The sequence below is a fragment of the Podarcis raffonei genome, chromosome 16 (genome assembly GCF_027172205.1).
Source record: "Podarcis raffonei isolate rPodRaf1 chromosome 16, rPodRaf1.pri, whole genome shotgun sequence".
Lineage (NCBI taxonomy): Eukaryota > Metazoa > Chordata > Lepidosauria > Squamata > Lacertidae > Podarcis > Podarcis raffonei.
In genome coordinates, this window is record NC_070617.1 from 31,808,075 (window position 1) to 31,831,947 (window position 23,873).

At 41.7% G+C, this 23,873-nt stretch overlaps 1 protein-coding gene across 2 annotated transcripts; it reads right to left on the reverse strand.

The window, feature by feature from the left end:
* Nucleotides 1–293: 293 nt before the first annotated feature.
* Nucleotides 294–22,468, reverse strand: ANKLE2 (ankyrin repeat and LEM domain containing 2). 2 transcript variants are annotated; one of them, XM_053369455.1, is made up of 13 exons: nucleotides 22,363–22,468; nucleotides 16,224–16,670; nucleotides 14,610–14,804; nucleotides 14,073–14,266; nucleotides 12,877–13,065; nucleotides 11,567–11,689; nucleotides 10,985–11,051; nucleotides 10,489–10,685; nucleotides 8,053–8,159; nucleotides 6,279–6,472; nucleotides 3,949–4,684; nucleotides 3,701–3,832; nucleotides 294–2,548 (listed from the first exon to the last, which is right to left on the reverse strand). In XM_053369455.1, exons 2-13 carry the CDS (start codon nucleotides 16,657–16,659, stop codon nucleotides 2,326–2,328), a joined length of 2,793 nt encoding a protein of 930 aa, XP_053225430.1. In that variant the 5' UTR covers nucleotides 16,660–16,670; nucleotides 22,363–22,468; the 3' UTR covers nucleotides 294–2,325. The 2 variants fall into 2 exon arrangements, with proteins under 2 accessions (XP_053225430.1, XP_053225429.1); XM_053369454.1 differs by lacking the exon at nucleotides 22,363–22,468 and adding an exon at nucleotides 21,934–22,334.
* Nucleotides 22,469–23,873: the final 1,405 nt, after the last annotated feature.

Below are 23,873 nucleotides of genomic sequence, written 5' to 3' on the forward strand. Positions count from 1 at the left end.
ACTCTGCTGTTATCAGACCAAGCTAGTCCAGCATTTTCTCACAGCAGACGGACATGAAGGCAATGGCACTCTCCCACTCATAACAAGCAGCTGGAGGTGGCTGCCTTCAAACGTGGTGGGTATATGGGCATTACGACTCATAGTTGAGAGTCCTATCCTCTATGAATTGAGTGCAAGTTTATTATTTTTGAAGCCTGATTCTACCAGGTTGCCACCAATATTGCTCAGGGGCTGGGGGCAAGAATGAAGTCCAATATGCAAAAGAATATATTTGCAACACACAAGAGGCAAGAGCTTTTTAAATAAACAAATTTAATAAGATTGTTAAAAATTCACTTGAACACATTGACAAAAAGGACTCGAATGTGAATTCTAAACATTAATATGTTTCTAACACTAACCCTTTAGACGCCCCCCTGGCAAGTGTTACAAACTGATCGGCTTGTGCTGCGGCAACACAGGGTTATATCCAATGTGAGTCTTACTGAGAGTACACCCACTGAAATTAATGAGCATGATTAACTTAGGTCCTTCAATTTCATTGGGTCTGCTCCAAGTATGACTTGGTCACTACAACCCCTACTCTTAAATACAAAAAGGTATGCATAACAAGGATAAAGCAAAGAAGTTACAACAAAACACTGTCAATTTCTTAAAGTTGGTTTTCTTTTAAAACCAACAGTCTGAAGATTCTAAGCAAGAATGCTCTTTATACACCATAGAGAGCGTCACTTAAGGGGCAGCTGTGCCTTGGAACAGTGGCATATATATTAGCTTAAAGATCAGTGAGTGTTGAGAGCTTATTTTCAGTATTGTGGAAGGCATCGTACCTCAGAGTGATAAGTGTTTTTAGCAAGCTATTTTAAGTTGGTTTGGACTTCCTAGATAACCATATACCATGGTGACAGATTTATAAAAGCTGACTTCTAAATTAAGCACCTCTAAATATTCCACTACAGAGGTCAAGAAATTCCTTCTATAGTCTCTTGTCAAAGTCATAGAAACCTATGTTAGAAGGCAGCTTCAATATGTATATCTGTTGAACGGCACTCTAATTTCTAATGGAAAATTATACAGAAAAGAATAGTCATGTAAGGGAATTGAGGTGCACCCAAGAGAGGCTGTATATTTGCATGCCCATTTAAACAATGGGATAATGATAAAGACCCAGCCAATCTGGAAATATTTATTCTGTAATTTACATTTAGACCACCTACATTAAATATACAAAATAATAAATGGATGGTTACAGCATCTCTTCAAGTCTTTAAACTATAAGGGAACAGCTTAAAAAAACCTGCATCCAAAAGTGTTGGAAAGTTAAACATGGTTACTGTTTACATAAGAGAACAGCACTTATTAAAAAGCAAGATAAAAATGTTACAAAAGGCACTAATAAAACTGGAAGAATCTTAAGTGCGGTTCTGGAGTTTTGTACCAAATCATCACACTCAGAAACAGTATACAAAATGCTCACACTTGGTATAAGGAAGCCACGACAGCTCTATGTGCAGTAGAGATCTAGGCTACTAAAAAGGCTTGCAGTGAATACAGCCACTAATAACACAGACTTTATCAAAGTCTGAAGGAGTCCTTCCAAAATGTCAAAACTTAAGCTGCCTGAAGTTTTACTATTTTAATGGCAGCTGCATTATCCCAGAAGTCTCCAAAAGGGAATTAGTTTTCCTGTAGCTAACAAACTTTAGCATTGGCCTTTCATTTAAAAGTTAATGTGCCCTGCCCCCCTGAAGAACAGAAAAATCTGCCCATGGTAAGTGGGACTGTGGTAGAGAAATTGTTTGGATACAAAATACTCGTTTCTATCATTAAGAACATAGGACACTGAAGTGTTTGGCTCTTTTAAAATACCTCTAATTAGATAAATTAACAAACTATAAATTTGCAGTCTACATACATAGAAAAGAGCTTTCCTCCTTTCAGCTCAACTGGAAGACCTTAAAACTTGACAACTTGCCTTGAGTTCCCTTTAATCTACAGTTGCTACAGTGAAAGGGATCCCAGTGAGAAGCACTGTACAGATAGTAAAATGGACATGGATAAATGTCCAAGAAAAGTAACTTCTAGGTTCTAGGAAATGCTTAAACTCTTCAGGTGCTCTAATTTAACTTACTAATCTGCAAATCACCAATAATCTGGTAAATGGAATAAAAATATTTGCTACAAGCAGCCCTTTCTCTGACAGCAATAAATAAAATGAGTTTGGGGTACATTATTTGTGTTTCAACACCCTATTTTATGCCTTCCTTTTAAAAATACTTAACTGAAATTTTAAAAAGAGTCACATTCTAATAGATGAGCGGGTGCTTAGAAGTGATGGCGCTTAGATAACATAACGTAGTTCACATATGCTGGGCTGTACCATCCAGGGCTCCCAGAATCGGGGGAGAAGCTGGCAGCACCTACATTGTATTTCCCAGGACTACCAAATACTGGACTGCTCTTTCCTGGGCTACAGCATGCCAGACCACTTGAAGGGCTTGAAGCTGTCTGAGATTTGAATCTTCCTTTTAGTGATGGAGTTGACCAACTGGAAGAAAAGACAACACTTTTTATATATCAGGAAACTGTAACAAGGTGGAGAAGTTGAATTGCTGTGAGGACCTTTATTCTAGATATCAATATTAATACCCACATACAGTTGAGACATTATATTTAAATGCAAGCATTTATCACTGAATATCATTTGTAAGTAAATTGGCTGTTGTCTTCTAAGAAAGACCTTGTCCAGGTGGTTATGCTTTGAGCACCCAAATACAGTGGTACCTTGGGTTAAGAACTTAATTTGTTCAGGAGGTCCGTTCTTAACCTGAGGTTCCATTTTAGCTAAGGGGGCCTTAGCTAAAATGGAACCGCCGTGCAATTTCTGTTCTCATCCTGAAGCAAAGTTCTTAACCCGAGGTACATTTCTGGGTTAGCGGAGTCTGTAACATGAAGCGTCTGTAACCCAAGGTACCACTGTAGAACAGTTTAGTTAATTACAGTCATACCTCGGGTTGAAGTAGCTTTGGGATGAATATTTTCGGGTTGCACTCCGCTGCAACCTGGAAGTAACAGAGCGCATTACTTCTGGGTTTCACTGCTCGTGCAGACGCTCAAAATGACGTCACGCGCATGTGCGGGAGCGGCGAATTGCGACCCGCAGACACAGGTTGCGTTTGCTTCAGGGTGTGAATGGGGTTCCGGAACAGATCCCGTTCGCATCCAGAGGTATCACTGTAGTTCTTAGTAATATGCAAGACTTAGTATTATGCAAGCCTAGAGGTCAGCCAGGTTCTGGTGAGAAAGTCTTGGAACTGTGAACCCTTAAAAGTAGCTGCGGAGTTTTGACTTGACCCTGTGCTTTCCTCTGTCCCACCTCCAAACTGGAAGTAAACACTTCTGCTTGTATTTGAACATGACAGGATTGCCAACTGCCTGTCAGGTACTGAAGAAGGCACTATGCCTCTACCTCATGTTTCAAGCTGAGGAGAGAAGACAGAGCAAATTTCCTACCCTGCCAGTAAGAACTAGCTACTGGGGAAAGGTGGGAAACATAATGGCCAGTCAGTTCATTAGCAAGCATTATGCCATGGCCACACTGTAAACCTATAAGCCGTACCACACAGACCAGGTTTAGTCCTTTTAGCAAGCCATACCCATGGAGCACATCAGCTAACTTTTATTGAAACCAAGTATATACCTTTGCCGGTCAGAAGGAGAGTAGGACTGAACGGACACACTCCACTTGTAAATAGCAGGGTATTTTTGTGGATCCATCTCTAACCCATGTAATGCTGTTAACACATCATTGTCCAGTTTTGTTGGCTGTTCCCTAGAGACAGAAAGGGAGCTAAATTAGGAAAACAGAATCTGGCAGTGCCACAATCCCCAATGATTATTGCCCACAAGACAAGAGGTCAGTTTGTTAAGCAACAGTTTATTTCATACCCTAAGAGAAACAGCTGCTTGGCTTTTTCGTTTGAGGATGAGACTTTTAGGAGACATTGCGAGGACATCTCAGACTGCAATTCAGAACTGCAAGACTGTTTTGTCTCCCCTCCCCGGACATCAGTTTCTGCTGACAGCCTCCCCACTTCTAGTGGTTTTTTTTCTTCTGTCCTTATTTTTGTATCCTCAGCAGCTGCACCCGCCTTGAGAAGCGGTGAATAAGTCTTAGTGAGATGGTCCTTAGGTTTTCTAAGCTGCCTTGTATTTTCCATCTGAGCACTCTCACACCCGCTTTTTGTGGCAGCCTGGCTTGGCTTCTCTGGTGAACGTTCTCCTGCCACCATCTGATCCTGACAAGACAGCTTATCAAATTCTTCCATTAAATTGGAGACTGGAGACGGAAGGCACTCTTCTCCTCGACTTGGGTGCCTCCTATGAGGATTTAATGTCCTATCACTGGTCACAGGGCTACAAAATCCATTTTTACTGGCAGGAACTCCTTTCTCCGAGTGCCTATCAGAAGTTTCTGCTGTAGGCATTATGCTTTCAGTCTGCTCAATGGACAGGATGTCACACTCTGAGCTTCTGATGTCGGTGATGGTTGGTTCATTGGATGCAACAGTTCGGCTGCAATTTCTGGCAGCGTTCTGCCTGTTCTTTACTTCTTCCAAACTCATATCATCATCATCAAGAAATGCCCCAACAGAAATAGAATTGCAGCTTTTTTTACTTTTGCCTTTAAAACAAAATAAAAGAATTTTAGTGTGTGACATCTCATCTGCCTGACTAGTCAGTTTTTAATAACAAACGTTCTATATTCCACTTCGTTTCAAGGGACTCAGTCAGATTCAAACAAACAATGTTACCTGACCCAGCCCTGAAATACAAATAGCATTCTCTCATCAATACTGGAAACTCGAGATTTCCAACTACTGGCTCACATCTATGTCTTGGCTTCATTTCAGTTACCCCCCCCCCATACCACGACTGGGAATGCAAGATGGGGCACCACTACCCTTTACCTGTCAAATACTGCTCCCTAAAAGATAAGGGCTGCTGACCTGAAATCCCCAACCAAAATAATGCCTGGACTGATGCTGCCTTGGCTAAAGGGGCATGGAAGATAGCTTGCAATCAAGCAGTAGCCAGATGATGTGAAAACCTAATTGAGGAAGCTTTGTACAAGTATCTGTTCAAGGCCTGAAGCAGCTCCTTAGAGCAGGTCTGAGAAAACTACCTAGGGATGAGGGAGCTGGGCTATACCTGCACAGATTGGACAAGTTTTCCAAGCACATGTCCCACCTCCATCTACAGAATGTACAGCTGGTTTAGTGGTGGCAAAATATGCATCTAGGACAACACAGGGGTGCATTTTCTGCTTGTCTCTCTTCAACTCTGTTGCTTAACCCCTTTGCTCAGTACACTGATATTCCTCATCCAGTTTGACAGATTTCTGGGTAGCAGTTACCCCACTTTATTGGGCTGGTATGGGGAGAGACCGAACACAACACCAGTATTTTGCCATTTACACAGCTACAGCAATTCCTGTGCCTCTTCCTTGTTGCAGATGGCAGAAACCCAAAGAATCCGTCTACAAGCCCTTGCCTTCATAAAACTTGGGAGTTTCCCCCCTTAAACTTACAAACAAAACTCAATTCACTGCTGGCGGGGGGGAAGAGATTTTATAAGAGATACTGAAGTCTTCAAAAGAAATATTATTTACACTGTTTAGAATACAATCTATTAATTTGTTCAGCATCTCTACTATAAAACAGTTTGATACAACTGTGGGCAACTGTCACTTTGACCTGATTGTTCCAAGTGTAACAGTGGGAATGTCAGTAGGGCTACGGAGTTCAGTTTGTAGCATGGAAGGCATGTTCTGAAAGTCCCGGCAACATGAAAGTGATTTTTAAATTCTTTGGCCCATCCCCAAGAACCCGACATCATAATTTCTGCATTTTTATTATTCCCAAATATACTAACAAGCAGCGACCTTCCAGTTCAATACTGGCCTCAAGGATTGGCATGAATAGGCATTTGCCTAGAGTTTGCATCCCAGCAGGGGTCTCATTAACAGGAGCCCCAGAGACTCTGTGAGAGGGAGCCCCACAGAGAACACCTTGCCCAAAGGCCCAAGAAAAGCTGCTGCCAACACTGCTCTGACTTATACTTCTAAAGTGTCCTGTGCTAAGCAACTAATCTAACACTGGTAAATCTCAAAACTTGAGAACTTTTTATTAGACTTATTTTGGAACGTCTGAAAAATGATCTATTCAGTAATCAAACATTTTCAAACCTTCAGCTGCTAAGAGATGCTTTGCTCTTACCAGAAAGCTGTGGGGTTTTGTATCTGTTGTGGGTTTCATTCTCCCCTTTCTCTTGCTGAGCCTTATAGCTCATTTCCCGTTGACTCAGGTATGCTTCTAGCCTTTGTAACCCCTCCTGGGAAGACAGATCAACAAAACAGCCCAGAAATTCCCAGTATTCAACCCACGGGAACCCCAGTTCATGAGCTAACTCCCTGCAATAAACAAGATAGAACGAATCATTTGTGAAGACATAAAATTAATTTGACAAGTTTACTAAAACACATGTTTAATTAGCCAGCCCCAAGTCTGTACATCAACTGTAAAAATCCTTTTAACAAGTGAATTCTGCACCAAGCACGACCATAAGCCTTCACCAAATTCTTTTTAATTGTTATAATTCCCGCATGTTCAAAAAACAATTCAGAATAATTTCCATCCCATCTTGCTTTCTACTGTCAAAGCATATGAGCAATCTCAACAGAAATTCTATTACTGAATGAAACCTTTAAAGGCACATAAAATACTCTTAACACAAAATGAATTAAGCATCCTATGAGAAATAAAGAGACAGAAGCTTTCCAAAAACAGAGCACATATGTATGCACTACACTGCTAAGTCTACTAGCATTGCTCCTGTTTCTGCAATGTATTTATTTGGCACTTACAAAACACAGATGATACAAATAAGGCCAGGTGGTAGGAAAAGTGAAAAGGTGTAGAAGAAATGGTTCGGGAAAGGTAGGGTGCAGGGAAAATGGGGATTGCCTGACAAGTAGAGGAGGTTCCAACATGGCAAAAGACATAAGCATGCAAGTGAAGGAAGAGGGGGAAGGAGAATAAGATAGGGGATGAGCCAAAGTTGCTAATGAAACAAAAGCTTGACACGGATTTGGAAAACATGGACCCAGGGCAAAACAGCGCAGTGACTTCTGCACTGAAGACAGAATAAGCCAATGAGGAAGAGGTTTTAATAAAGTAGACTGTGTATTGCATGAGCAAGACCAGAAAGGATAAAAATAACAGCGCAGAATTCAACATTCTTAGAATATCAAGATCTTTTTCATATGGTTGCAGAAGTCAGCCTTTGTTGGGACGCTATTTCAATTTAAGCACAGAGTTCACAATCCTGGATGCTGCGATCAGAGCACGGGCTAAGAGTTTTAGCAAAGGTTGGACGTTTTAGTTGCAAAACAAAATGATTGGGAGTTTTTGCCTTTTGATACATTCTGGGCCCTTAAGGAGTGAGAGAGATGAAATGTGCCATGGATACATGTCATGGAGGTGCAATCAAAGAAGACAGAATGACAGACGGCATGGAAATCAGGAAACAGATGATGACAAATCTCAGAGGTAGATTTGCAGACAGTCATCATGAAGTGATCCTCACTGAGTTAATTTTAAATTCATTTTAAGATCCAGAATATGCTTCAAAATGGAATTTTTAAAAAGCCTGTGTAAAATTTAATTTTGTTTGTTATTGTGGTTTTTGTTTTGTTTTTATATTGTAAACTGCCCTGTGATCCTTGGATGAAGGGCAGTATAGAAATTTAAAAATAAATAAAGTCAATTAAGTTAACAGAACACACTGCCACCTCCAAAGTTCCATTCTCCCTCTGCCCTTATGCACAGATAGACCTTAATAGAAGCTGGGAGCTTTCTCAACAACTTCCTAAGCCTCTCCAGATGCAGTTTGTTCTCATCCGTAGCATTTTACCAAGTTTTGATATTTAATACAATTGAAATATCTTTTATTCCTGTTGCTATATTGTTTCATGCATTAATTCTGAAGTACCTTCCAACTCTTTCAACGCCTCTTTCCACATCAGATTTTCTGAGATTGTTAAAAAATCCTGCTCGCTCTCGAGGTGGAGTCTTCCAAAGTCTGTGGAACTCTTCTGCCTTTAAGGGAGGAAAATTGCATTCAGTTACTGTAGTTCTAGAGCATGCTAATCTTCTCTTCCTAAAAATCTGGAATGAGCATCTTTTAGTCATCCAGAACCATCCAGCTTTCATGCAAACTTCCAATCAACTTAGGGGCCCATCTGATGTAACCCTTTGTGATGCAGAATTTGCTCCAGCATAGTACAGCTCCCAACACCAAATAGCCTTGAGCCACATGGATGAGGCCCACAGTGTAACTTCCAGCCAGAACACTGCCCTAGTTTTGGAGAGAGGTTGTGCTAGCACTAGAGGAGCTGCAAGATCAGAATGTCCCAAGAAACACTACTTTTGCAACAAAGGATTTCAGAAGCACAACTTCCATTTCCTACATTTTAACTGACTCTATCTGAACAATTACACAAATGCAGCATAACACCTACTTTATTTGTTTTACCAAGTTAAAGCTATTCCTATATTGCTTTGCGAAATAGTGACGATCCATATAACCTTGTCAAATGACACAGTTTGCTTCATTGTGTCCACATTATCTTTTTTTTATAAAGATATTTATTAAGTTTCCAATTTTATACAAACAAAAAGAAAAAAGAAAAAAACAACACATACAATTCTCAATACTTAGTTTTCAATGACATATTTCCCTGACCTCCTCATACCTCCCCTTCTTGTATTCCAATTCAAATTATTTACTCAGCAAATCCTTATCTCAAAACATTATCAGTGTTACTGTCTCTGTTATGAGATTCTACTCATTAAACTATATTCAAAATGAGTTCTTATTCAATTACACAAAATACCAAGAGCAAAGCAAGCTTTATTGACTTTTAAAAACTACAGCTTACACTAGTTATCAGAGGTCTAGAACACCATGTAAAGTAGTGCATGTATATCTTATGCTAAGAAATTAAGAGCATAAAAATGGGTTGTTCCATTCCCCCCCATCAATATAGCCATTGCACTCTTCCCCCAAATACCTCTTTTTTTGTCCCTTGCTTGAGTTTGGTTTTTGTGAAATTTCAGTTTTATATGTTATAAGTCTGAGTGGCATATTTACAGTACAAGGGCAGGATATAAATGCCCCCCAAAAAGATAAAATAGTAATTTATCAATAAGCTTGAAATGAATAAATTAATTGAAAATATCTAATTCTTTCCAACTACCTTTTCCATAGCTGACATCTGAAGACAGCAATTATTTTCTATGTACTGTATTTTTGCATGTGTGCTTAAGATTATGACACTGAAGGACAATTAATTCCTCTGAGCCAATAAGGTGCTTGGCTACATAGATAAAATGGAGACCTCTAGGGAGCTATTATTTTGTTAGTTGCAAAGAGCACCCAGTGTGGCACTTTATAAATTTAGTCCTTTATAAACAAGGTTCTGCTGTACTTTCAGGTCTATGTAATGGCAAACAAACCTAAGTCCAATTTTAACATAACCAGAATTAATAAGATTGGCTTGGGCTGCAAGACTGCAATGCCGGTACCACCTGCACACACTCAACTCCCCCTCCCCACGAAGTGAAATTGTTAGATAACCCATGCTAAAGTAAAATAAGTACCAGACTGTAAAAGGGCCTGCACTGCTGGACGGCACAATGAGGATGCAATGGAGGCAGCAAAGTATGCCTTCTTTGCCGCCTTCGCTGCCACTAGGTAGGTTCAGTGATGAGTCCTCACTATGCTTTGATTGCGTTTGACTGGAATTTTCCTCCACTCGTTCAAGCAGTCTCCCAGCTTTCTTCACAGCAAGTTCTCAAGTTCACCAAGGCTGGTTTTATTTAGCCCAGATTGAGAAGTGTCACAGGAAATGTTAAACCCACAGAGGGGGGGGGGAGGGGGGAGGGGGGAGGGAAGAATTTGAATGTGAGGAAGGTCTTTACAATATCTGGGTTTGAAGTAAGCACACTAACCTCACCTGAGCTCCTAAACTTGTAGACCAGGGGTAGGCAACCTAAGGCCTGGGGGCCGGATGCGGCCCATTCCTCTTCTCAATCCAGCCCGCAGATGGTCTGGGAATCAGTGTGTTTTTACATGAGTAGAATGTGTCCTTTTATTTAATATGCATCTCTGGGTTATTTGTGGGGCACAGGAATTCGTTCATTTCCCCCCAAAAATATAGTCCAGCCCACCACATGGTCTGAGGGACAGTGGACCGGCCCACGGCTGAAAAAGGTTGCTGACCCCTGTTGTAGACTGTTCTACAGAATGTACCTGATTCTGGACTTCTACAGGTGTACTTGATTTCATTTTAATCCAGGTGTATGATAGCCCAAAGTAACACCAAAAAGGAAAAACAAGACCAAATATTTTCTTGGTTTCTATTACCTTAGAAGGGCTCATTGGGCCTCCATAAGCCCTTACTGTCAACACAGGATCTTTGGGGCTGCCAAAATATCTGGGTAAAGAAGCATGAGGGCTATCATCTGTCTGATCAGGTGACCAAGGTGCTCCAATCACAGGTGGTCCGATCACAGGTTGTGAGGCATTGTCTTCTGCTCTGAAGAGTGGCACATAACACTGACCTAGGTCACAAATAATTGAAAATGGTGTTAAGTTTCTAGGAATGTTTATCATACACTTAAATACTACCCAGGTCGGTGGTTTCAATTTCCCTACAATTCAAAAATAAAACACTCACTTGATACTGCATCATTCTGTTTCTACTTCAGAGACCATGTAAGTTTTATTTAACACCCCAGTTACATAAAATAATACATGCCATTTGCTTCTGGCATAATCCAATAAAAAGTTAAATGATGATACAATTTTTTTGGTATTACTTCTGCACAGCCTCTAAAGACAACCAAGATTAAATACAAACCTTTCAAGTATTCCCTGATTTTCTCTTTCAGATCCACAGTTTTATTTTTACTTCTTTCACAAACTACCTGTTAGAAAAAAGGATTAAGGTATTGGTTAAAGAACAGAGTAGTTGCACATTTTGTACTGATCTATCCATTTGGAACAGCTCAATAAGCAGCACTTCTGTCCCAATAATTTGTAAAGGTAAAGGGACCCCTGACCATTAGGTCCAGTTGTGACCGACTCTGGGGCTGCGGCGCTCATCTCGCTTTATTGGCCGAGGGAGCCGGCGTACAGCTTCCAGGTTATTTGGCCAGCACGACTTAAGCCGCTTCGGGGAAACCAGAGCAGTGCAGAGAAATGCCATTTACCTTCCCGCCGGAGCGGTACCTATTTATCTACTTGCACTTTGATGTGCTTTCAAACTGGCAGGAAATAATTTATAGGTTTAACTAATAAAACCTCACTGCAAGCTACAAATAATTTGGGGAGGCTTTTGCCAACTTACATGGCAGAGGACTACCAGAGAGCACTAAGGTAAAGAACAGTCACATTTAAACAGAAACTAAAGCGGTCATAACATGTTTTAAGGACAACTTACTTCTGCTGGAGTTTGGTTGTACTTGTTCCTTGGGTTCTTTACAATATCTGGATGTGAAGCAAGCACACTAACCACATCTGGGTTCCCAAATTTGCAAGCAAAATGTAGTGGTGTATCAAATCCCTATAAAAAGAAAAAATACAATTATTTCCTATTCTGAACCCTTGTTTTCACCTAAGTATATATGTGCATTTGGAGATGCCTCTCCATTTGCATGGGAGAACGAGATCCATGTTACGCTCACTTGAGGTATGTGGAAAGGTATGTGTATTAATAAATTAAGAGTTGGGGTGCACATAATCACATATTAACCCCAATACTGCAGGAGTCCACTGGTTGCCCCATTTGTGGGTTAATTTCAAGGTGCCGATTCTTGATTTTAACCATTAAAGTGTTCTCTATTATCCGTCTAGACTTCTGGAATTTCATTAACTCTTGAGATCCACCGTGTTCAGAGGCTTGCCCCATTTAGATGAACAATGAAGACTTTTCTTTTTAAGCAGGCTATTTTGGGGTTGTTGATTTTTTTTAAAAAAAATCTCTTTAATAACTCATTTAAGTTGCAAAATAGATTATGGTTGTGTTCACTCATCACATGAACCCATAAATTAGTGTTTAACTATAGTTTAATACAAATGAGCAATGCATTGGTGGCCCACTGCTTAAATGTCCACATCACAGTCCTCGCCAGCTCCTGGGTGCACAGGGAGTAACAAACCACATACTGCAGCTTGTTCTATCCAAACCTGAGCTGGGTTAAGCTGCAAACCAGGCCCGTAACTCCCCAATTCTAAAACTACATATCTAAAAACATTATTATATCTTGTCTGACAACAGGCCTCCATGGGATAATCAATAATTACAAAAACAAAAGATTAAAAAATATTGCTTTAAAAGGCAGTGGTAATTGAGGAAGGTAGGGGGAGGCAGTGATGTATAACAGTCACAGTATGTGGAGGTTGCTACTGCTGCCCCAACTGCTAATATGGCATTAAGTCGCACTGGCTTTTAATTAAGTCTGTGCTGGAGCTAGACTAAATTACTTGCACTTTGTCTCAATGAGACAAATTAAGTCATGACTAACTTTTCACATTAGTCTAACAGAGCTATCTTTAGGCTGCAATCCAGTCCTCACTTACCCGGGCCTAAGTCCCCTCTAACTCAAAAGGGCTTAATTTCCAGTGGATATGCATTGGTAGGCTGGATCCAACCCCATATGTTCTTCATTTAAAATAACAGGCTAGCAGTGTTATTCTTCAGTATCCAACACAAACAAAAAGGAAAAAAACCAGTGAGACACTGAAACTCACCACTTTATCTGGTGTGTTAAGATAAAGGTCAACAATGTACCCGATGCGCTTCTGTAACATTATCTCATCATCATCAGGATACATCAATCGCATAAATTCAGGATTTTCCAAAGTGTCCAATAGCAACCGGCAGATACCAGGCTGATTCTCCTTGGCCGCAACATGCATGACATTGTATCTACAGCCTTCCTAAAAAGAAATAGGCACACATTCACTAAATATGAAATCTGAACAATTTGCTAGAGAGGAATACGCTTACAGCAATGTTGTTGTTTCCCCCCAGATCTTACATACACAAAAATTCAGGAAACACAAACATATACTGTAAAGCCTTCAGTCTACCTGGAGAACTCTATACTAGCGAGCTGATGGTGTTAGGACTCAGAGGGGAAATATAAGAATTTGGAAAACAGCAAACATGGCACATTTGGGGATACTAGTAAAGCCCCACAACAATCTGCTCAGAGAACAAGCCTCATATTTATACAAGTTATTGCTACCATGTGAGCCTGTATGTTCAGTTTTTACAGCTTAAAGCAGGCATAGGCAAACTCTGCCCTCCAGATGTTTTGGGACTACAACTCCCATCATCCCTAGCTAACAGGACCAGTGGTCAGAGATGATGGAAGTTGTAGTCCCAAAACATCTGGAGGGCAGAGTTTGCCTATGCCTGGCTTAAAGTGTAGGGAGAGAGAGAGAGAGAGAGAGTAGAGCAAACCTGTTTGTAACAAACAGGAACAAGATCCGTTTTTTTTAGCACAATGTTGATTGAAAGGATGGAAGATCTGCGTCCCTTGTATGTGTATTTGTGTGTGCATGTCAGCTGTGAGGTGGCTATGACTACTTTTTTGGCATGTAGCACCCAGAAGGGGATGGAAGGTGTTGGTGGGGCCACAAAAGCTAGTCACTCTTGGTTACAGACTTTCCAAAAACAGCCAGCAAATTTAATTATTTTTTTTACTGATTTTGTTTTCAAACCTCATCCCCCTCCCAATATCATTTTTTTAAAAAGTGAAGTTCTCTACATGAAAGAAAGCTGCCAGAAGCAGCACAGAAAAACACTGTAGAACTAACACTATGCCCATCTCTTGTGCAGATGAGTTTTGAAGCCATTTCCCTCGGTTAGCAAGTTGGGGAAAGGATGCAAAGGGTTTAATTCAAACTTCGTTTTAGCAAAGGCCAAACCATTCCCACACCTGAACAATTGTCGGGTTGTCTCCAGAGCCAATGAGATAGCGAGGATTACTCCAGATAAGTTCCAAGAATGCTGTTTCATCTCCTTTCTCAACCGCCTTCCGAAGCTTGGCAGTAAGATCCTGCGTACGAGGACTTTTGTAACTGTTGGCTCTCTCTTTACTAACGGTTTCCATCTCAGGAGAGCATAAGCCGTCTATCAAAATAAAAATGGTATTCTACTCATGATGTGATCTTTGCTCATGAAAGTGTGTCAGGTTATTTTATATGCAAACTCTGTATAGCTATTGTTCAGAACTTCTAGGCAGGTAAATTAAGAACAGATCCTTCAGTGTTAATTTTAAAATAAAGAATATTTATAAGCTTTAAACCAATTTAGGAATTCACATGATCCCTGTCATAATAAAGTTCTCAGAGCTACATTTTAAAAGCAGAAAAAGAACAGCACTGGCAGTATTTTAAGTATAAACTACAGTCCCAACTCCAAAAGCCACTTAAGTAGTTAAAGAATTGGAAAACATTTAAAAGCCTCCACTTACCTCTGTTGAACACGGAACAAACTTTCACAGGCGACAAAGATAAGGAGGGCTTGTTTGGAGATGGGAAATAGTCACATATGCCTTTGGCAAATTTCTCTGCATCTTCCCTATTTGTGAAAGCTTTAAATCTTGAACCTTTTATCATTTTAACAGCTTGCAAGGCTTCCTTTTTATCCTCATATACATGCACCCTCTCTGGAACAGAAACAAATCAAATTAGTTTATTTCCATCGTGGTAGTCTGCAGGAGAAAATGCTCAAGTGAGTTCAAAATTGGCTTGGTGAATTTTACTTTCAGGAAAAGAGGCTTAATTTCTTATACATTTTTTGATAGCAAATTTGCAGTAATATGCCAAATTTTGGGGGTCTTACAGAGAAAGTGAACAATCGTGATGAGATTGCACTAATGCCGCAAATCTGGCTCATTACAAATCATTCTCATCATGATTATGATGCAACCCTAAACACTTTTTCATCAGCAGGCAAAGAAAGGACAAGCCACTCCCATCTAGAATATCCTCTGCTACTATAATAAAAAAAAATAACAATATGATATTGAGATAAAGTAGGCTAATTCTTCAGTGAAGTTCTGATATTTGTGCACATCTGGTATTCTTGCAGCTTAAAAATAGTATCTGTATATTCTAGGACTGACTCCGTAAATAGCATTAGTCTCCTAAATACTTAATCTCAAATCTAATCCCATACCAAGTAAGGGTGGAACCGAGATCAGTCTTGAAATATTTTGAGCATCCCAAGAGCTGTTATGTCATCCTTGGTTGTTCGGGATTATGCTTCCTCAAAGAGAGAACATTAGATTCTCTAGTTTCAGGCTTGCAGCAGTGCTCGAAACTCCCATTGTATTAGGCGCATTTTGCGACAGGGAATTTCATTACAGCAATAAATTTCTGAGCTCTGGACGTGGTACTGCGCCTAAGATTTTAGATTAAAACTGCAGAGTGGAAGGAAAGGAGGACCCTTTCTGACTCCCCACTTCCAGCTACTCTCTGAAGACTGGAGAAAAGATCCTCTTAAGAATATTAGGGAGGTGGGCAGGGGAAGGACTAGACCAGGTGAAAAATGAATATCTTAGCTGCAGTTCATTCATTTTCAGCTTTGTATTCCTGCTACAAAAAAAAAGTGCGCCTAGACATTCCATTGTTGTGCCCATAACTTAGGTTTAAGGTGCCATTTAGCTCCTAGCTTTCATCTTAGTTTCTAACACTGGCTTGCAGTACCTATTGAAAACTGCTTAATTGCAAGAATTTCCTTTCAATTTACTTCCCAATGGAATGCTTATTGGTAGATTACCCACAAACTCATCTATAGTAATAATGAATATAGGAAAAACCTAAAGCTAGAAATAAATGAAATAAATGAAAAGGCTATATGAAAGAATACAGGATTCTGGTTTTTTGCACTTTTAAAAAATTTAAATGCTGGCCACCCTCAACATATTATAAAAGAGTAGGGTATACATTTTAAATAACTAATCTGTAAAATAAATTAACCACAATTACTATTCTCCAATAGCACTCTTTTTCCTCCATGAAAGGTACATTTGCTTAACTTGATCTTTAACTACACTGCAGTGGTAAAAATAAAAATAACTTACCATTTCTTGCCAATATGTCATCATAAACCGGACATACACCATAGTATAGCAGAGGCTCCTTAGATGGAGTCTGAGAACTGATCAGAGAATCATTGTCTGCCTTGTGCATTAGGGCTTCCTCTTCTGGGGGGTTCAAACCCATACTGTACCCAAAATCGCCATCCTCAGAGGAGCCTATGTGACCATTTTGATTCCTTGAAGGTTTCTTTGTTTGCAGTTGGCTGGCATCAGCTGCAGCAGTTCCAAGTACACCATTCAAAAGTGAGGTTTCTGCCTCTAATTCTCCTTGCTGTTCCAATAGTGCCTGGGCCAATCTTTTTTCAAAAATTGATCTCGTTGTAAGTGTAAGAGGCCCACATTTCTGTCCAGCTTTAACGATCTCTTCTCTGAGCTCATCAGAAGTTAGCTGCTTTAATCGTGATAAAATAGCATCCATTGTTACCGTTCCTAGAGAGGAAAAACAACCACCACCAAATGAAAAGACAACCAAACAGATTATTAGTTTTGAGGGCTCAAATACTGAAGAGCAATTTCTCCTAATAAGTCAGCTCATTGTTATCAAAGAATAGGCGAGTGAAAGGTAAAGGGGAAATTGGGGCTGTGTGAACCCTATGGTAAGTTTTTAAATCCCTAAAGGAGGAACACTTGCTTGCATGTGAATCTGTTCATTCATTAATACCTTCCTCAGAGGTGGTTGACCCCATGCCGTTCGAATCTTCTCCCAAGGGTTGCTTACCTTGGCTCTCACTGAGACTAGTCTAGCTGATGGTGCAGGTTGAAACAGTGCACAGAAAACCAAGTCTCCAAAGTTAGATACTAGGTTCTCATACTAGTGGATAGCTGCACCAACTGGGAAGAGAAGGGTTGATAAGGTGCTTGCTGGGCAGATCAATACACTAACTAGAAATGCAAGGGGAGAATTCACACCACTCCAGCACTCTCCTGTATCTGTTTTGGGCGCCTGGTCCCCTTTGCAGCTGAAGTATCTTAATAAACCCAGGTGTATGACAAGCATTGCTCAAAGCAACTCTTAAGATTATTTCGCGCCAATCAGGCTTACTAGCTACTTTGCTTCTCAATATTCTCTGGTTGGCCTCTGTTATTTTCTCCTACCGATGGAGAACCTACAAAGGACTCTATAAGGGCTCTTGTGTCCCCCATAAGAGAATAAGGGCAGATTTTGTTTATTACACTAGCAATTCTGTTCGGAATGCAAAGGTTCAGATTACAAAGACAACTTTGAAATACATCTTATCTCAATCATGTGCATTGTGTGGGAAGATAATAGCACTGTGCAACTAAATTTAAACACACTATGTAATGTGAAAACTGTGTAAGCTCTCAAGTTTACAAATGTTTACTATCAACAAGGCAAATATGTGATTAGCAAATGTAACTGGATGGCTCCATTGGTAAAGCATGAGACTTAACTTCAGGATTGTTGGTTCGAGCCCCGCACTGGGCTAAAGATTCCTCTTTGCAGGAGCTGGACTAGATGACTCTCAAGAGTCCCTTTCAACTCTACAATGCTATGATTCTAATTCAGTAGAGGGGTACAGCACTAAGACAGAAACCCCAGTATTAACCCCTTCCCCATTTTTGTAATATTTCCTAATAATTTCAAAATTTTACAGGGAAATATTTAAAACAGTGGGGTTTTTTTTCATATATAGTAAAGTTAAAGGAACCCCTGACCATTCGGTCCAGTTGTGGCCGACTCTGGGGTTGCGGCATTCATCTCGCTTTATTGGCTGATTGAGCCGGCGTACAGCTTCCTGGTCATGTGGCCAGCATGACTAAGCCACTTCTAGCGAACCAGAGCAGTGCATGGAAACGCCGTTTACCTTCCTGCCGGAGCAGTACCTATTTTTCTACTTGCACTTTGATGTGCTTTCGAACTGCTAGGTTGGCAGGAGCAGGGACCGAGCAACGGGAGCTCACCCCGTCGTGGGGATTCGAACCGCCGACCTTCTGATCGGCAAGTCCTAGGTTCTGTGGTTTAGACCACAGCGCCGCCTGCGTCCCTTTTCATATATAGCTACTGTCAATAACTTACAGAATTCAAAGCTATGATTCAGTAAGAGCCTCTTAGGAAACCTGTGTATTCAAATATATAAATTCCAACCTCAAACAATTTACTCTGTAACTTCATATACAGTGGTACCTTGGGTTACAGACGCTTCAGGTTACAGATGCTTCAGGTTACAGACTCCGCTAACCCAGAAATAGTACCTCGGGTTAAGAACTTTGCTTCAGGATGAGAACAGAAATCGTGCTCCAGCGGCGCAGCAGCAGCAGGAGGCCCCATTAGCTAAAGTGGTGCTTCAGGTTAAGCACAGTTTCAGGTTAAGTATGGACCTCCGGAACGAATTAAGTACTTAACCCAAGGTACCACTGTAATTGTAGAGTTGGAAGGGACCCCAAGAGTCATGTGGTCCAACCTCCTGCAATGCAGGAATCTCAACTAAAGCATCCTTGACAGATGGCCATCCAACCTCTACTTAAAAACCTCAGAGAGTCCACAACCTCCCAAGGAAGACTGATCCTCTTGTTTACTAACTACACAGACAGTTTCTCAAACTTGAGTCTCCAGCTGTTCTTGGACTACAGCTCCCATTATCCCAAGCTAGCAGGACAAATGGTTAGGGGTGATGGCAGTTGTAGTCCGACAACAGCTGAAGACCCATGTTTGAGAAACACTGACTAATGCTAGCAGCAAGAATACTGAGCATCATTTCAGTACTTAGTCATTAAGCATCTGGCAGGAAGCTTTAGATCCACGTCTGCTCTTCTACTTAAAAAGAGAATGAAACAGATGCAAGAATTCAACCATAAAAGGAAAACTGGAAGAAGTTTTAAAATAGATTAGAATAAATAGAATATTTCAGTGGGATAAGAACATCAAATATACTCAACCATTTAACCTACTGCCTCTATTTTTAGATCATAAAAATAAAATCCATTAAAACATAATGGGGGGAGAAACCAGTTTATTAAAATACGGGTTAAAATACAATTTAAAATGCAGCCTCATTTTAATAGCAGCCCATAAATAAAAACCATAAGGGGAGGGAAACATAAGGGTCAGACTGAGTCCAAACCAAAGGCCAGGCAGAACAGCTCTGTCTTGCAGGCCCTGCGGAAAGATGTCAAGTCCCTCAGGGCCTTAGTCTCTTGTGACAGAGCATTCCACCAAGTCCCTGGTGAAAAGCAAGCATCACCTCTGTCCTACCAAACATTGTGCCAGTTGATATAAGGTATATTCCAACAACATAATCAAGGTACAGCACTCCTGAGTAATATTCCACTGCACTTTTCCCTAACACCTCAAGGATAAAGGGAATTCTTATTTGCCTAAAAACAAAAGTAGAAAAATATTGTGGAAAACTCAAAATACAATATTTGAGTAAAACAGTGTAGGTGGCATGCCGCATACAAGAAAAATCTATTTAAGAGCAAAGGGAAAAGAAATATGGTAAGGAGGGGCAGGTTGAGATCTGAGCTAACTTTTCTGGGCAAGGTTTTTACATTTAAAGAGTCTCAAGAAAGTATTCATGTCAATAAGAACTCCATGTGTGATAGAAAAGACTCCCAAACTGTGAGTCAGTGCTGGCAGCTGAAATTCATCTTAATAAATGTATTGATGAGTAGGCAATTACTCTGCAAGTGGAATGTTCCCAGGAGTAGGCAGGCTTGCAGCGACAGTTCAGATGTATTAATAGAGGTGTAACTATAAATACAGATCTCTTTACATAGGGATGTACATCAATTTGGGGGAAGAATCATCCACACTTATTTATAAAAGTGCCCAAAATATATACTAGGTCAAGGTGAAGTACATCTGCAGGCTTAAAAAAAGCAATTAGGAAATCTGCAACAACTGGCTGGGTGAGACTAAAAAACAAAAATCTAAAGGTTCAAGTAGGAAAGCTGAGAAATATTAAAGAAATCAAGTGGAACATCAAGAAAGAAATGCAAGAGAGAAAATAAGACTACAGGATGTGATAAGACAGGCTATGCTGTACAAACTCATCAGCTTTAGTGAGATAAATTTCTGACAGCTTGAAATCTCAAGTTATTAGGCCTGAATGAGCAGGGTAAAGTATTTTTCTCTTCCCTATCCCTAGTTCTCTCACTTGTTCTCTCAGGTCCTCCCCCGCCCCCCATTCTTGGGTGCTGGGGTTTAATCAGAGCAGACAGGCTGAGCTTGTTTTTCTGCCAGACAGAATGACAAAGGGAGATGATGGCCTTGACATTAACCCACAGCAAAAGCCATCAAGTCAAAGAGCCTACAGGTAACTGAGGGGTTTTTACACAGAGGGTTTTGGCAAGGTGTTCTGGGGACAAGGAGGAAACTGGGCAGAACTCCATGCGCACTGGCTGGGAGAAACTGCACCAAGAGAGCAGGGGGCCATGACTGACTGCTGGACCCAACCTTGCTGAAGCTATGAGAGGAGCCACAAGACACTTTTTGGGTGTAACGTTCTGGGGCCCCCTCCACTGCAGGCTTCAGGTGTAAATGTGTGTGAATAAACCATATTTCCTAGACTCTGATGTGCCTTGATTTCCACCGGAGCACAACGCTGGGTGGGTGCTTGGAACACCCTGGAATCTTGTTATCGCTGAGCAGAGATTGGGGTGGCATGTAACAATATAATGGCACTCATCTCCAACATGACAACTACTATGAGAATTAAGCTAAATACTAGACACAAATTAAAAGTAAGGTTAGACAACATTATGTTCTTGATTAATTAAAACAACTGCATGTTATTTCCACATAATCTGCATGGTATATGCTTACACCAGTCTCCACACAGCTTCCTCTGCTCCTGCTCCTGTTTGCTTCTCACATTAGAAGGATTTCCACTCTTGCGCTTTGTTAAATACCATACACATTTATGTCATTATTATTATTACTGACTTTTAACTAGGCCATACTTCCAGTAATCATACTAAAATCAATTGTTAGCCATGGCGAACGTAAATTCATCATTTTCAACGTGTCTATGATCTAACCCAGTATGTATCTGCATTCGCTTTGTACACCACCTCGAAGGCCTCTATTGCCCAAAGGCCTACAAATAACAAATGAGACACACAAAATACCAAAACCACCATATAATCCAGGCACCCCCAACTCAGCCCTCAAGATGTTTTTGGGACTACAACTCCCATCATCCCTAGCTAACAGGACCAGTGGTCAGGGAAGATAGGAATTGCAGTCCCAAAACATGTGGAGGGTGCCGAGTTTGGGGATGCCTGATATAATCCATCCTACTATTTTTTAAGACCAACGCTTAGGGCTTTTTTGCGTCATACAAACTTAAGAAAAACCACCAGGGGGAAAGAAAGAAAACATAAAACCAGAGCCACGTCACGGGAGATAAGGACAATCTTAAATGACTATTAAATCTATGAAGGAAAACAAAATATTAAAATGTATTTTGAGAAGGAAAAAAGCACAATCGCATTTGTTGCCAGTTGTTGCAAAGCACGGACTACCCACGCACACCAGGGATCATAACTCTAGCAAGGCAAAACGAGATACAGTATGTGTGTGTGTGTGTGTGTGTGTGTGTGTGTAAAATCGTTCAGAGATCATTCTTTCCACAAGAAAGCCGTGACGCTCAGTTGCCCAATGTGCACATGCTATAAGGAGAAGAAGCCGCAGGAGCAGAGGGGTCTGTGGGGCGTCTCTCCCTCTCACCTTGGTGGGGGCTCCCGCGGCAGCGCTGCTTCTCCTCGGCAGCAGGCGGCGGAGGAGTCGTCGCGGCGGCGGACGAGGAGGCCCCCTGGGCGTCAGGTCCGGGGCCTTGGCAGCGGCGCCGGCCGCCGGGCCTCCTCTCCAGCAAGCGCAGCATCCAGCCTAGGGCGCCGATCACCGCGCAGGCGGCCAGCAGCTCCCAGGTCGGCCAGCGGGACCACGAGGCCCAGCCCGGCCAGCCAGCAGCAGCGGCGGCCGCCGCCCAGCGCTCCATCGCTCCCCTCTTCTTCCCTCTGGAACCGAGCGATGGAAGGAGGGATGAAGGAGCCAGTACGCGCGCGTGCGCGGACGATTCCCACCGCCCCACCCCCTCCCGCAAAAGGGGGGAAAAAACACACCACACCACGCCCTTTAAGGGACAAGTCCAAGTACCTCAGGAAAAGCCTCCCGGCTTCCGTCTCTTTCCCTCGCGCTTTTTTTCCTCCCTCCCTCTCCTCGCGGAGACGGCCCAGTGCGCAGGCGCCTCGCGCGCGAGGACCTCTTTCAACGGCCACTTGCCACAGTAAACCCTCCCTACCTGCAAGAGGGCTGTCTAGTGTACTGCCTGTCAGGGATTTTTATAACAGTTTAGCGCCTGAGGAAAAAAGGAAATGTCCTTCTCCCAAGTGGCGCTTAGCTTAGTTGAACGGGGAGCGTTTTATTTATACGGCCCCCTCGCAAGATTCCTGCATTTGAAGGGGGTTGGACGACCCTTGGGGTCCCTTCCAGCTCTCTATGGGGTGACATTCTTATAACACGGAGCCCCTTCCTTAGAATGGCATTCACGGGTTTGAGGCTGCCTGTTCTTGGTGTGAGGGGGGAGAAATAAGCGAGGGCAAGGGACTGAGCGAGGATAAAAATGGAAAGGCAAGACGCCAGGGTGGGTTTCCTGCCCCCCCTCCCCTGGTTCCCTGACAGGAATTTTAATCCAAAGGAAAACAGATGAGGGAGCATCGGAAGCGATACCAAATCGCATCGAGCCACGTCACGGGTGGGAATGTTGCCGCGGCGCATGATGGGAAATGAAGTTTCCTTGGGGAGTCCGGCGGTGGCCTTGAGCGAGGCGCCGCCCCTTTAACCCTAAGGCTAGAATTTCGTTGATGGGAAGGAGGGAGGCGATGTGCCATACACATTCCCAGAAACAGACGGATTGCAAAGTGCCACTTTTAATTTCTTTTTCATTTTATGTATCGTTTTCAGTTTTACAAGTTTGCACAATATTTGGCCGAATACAAACCATAAATTTATCATTGACTTCCCTTCTCCGTGGTTCATTTTATTAAGCCTTTATTGGTTCAAAATTGGGAAAGCAGTAGGACAAGGCTGTATATTGTCTCCCTGCTTATTTAACTTATATGCAGAATTCATCATGCGAAAGGCTGGGCTGAATGAATCCCTAGCCGGAATTAAGATTGCTGGAGGAAATATCAACAACCTCAGATATGCAGATGACACAACATTGAGGGCAGAAAGTGAGGAGGAATTAAAGAACCTTTTAATGAGGGTGAAAGAGGAGAGCGCAAAATATGGTCTGAAGCTCAACATCAAAAAAACGAAGATCATGGTCACTGGTTCCATCACCTCCTTGCAAATAGAAGGGGAAGAAATGGAGGCAGTGAGAGATTTTACTTTCTTGGGCTCCATTATCACTGCAGATGGTGACAGCAGTCACGAAATTCTTGGGAGAAAAGCAGTGACAAACCTAGACAGCATCTTAAAAAGCAGAGACATCACCTTGCCAACAAAGGTCCGTATAGTTAAAGCTATGGTTTTCCCCGTAGTGATGTATGGAAGTGAGAGATGGACCATAAAGAAGGCTGATCGCCGAAGAATCAATGCTTTTGAATTATGGTGCTGGAGGAGACTCTTGAGAGTCCCATGGACTGCAAGAAGATCAAACCTAT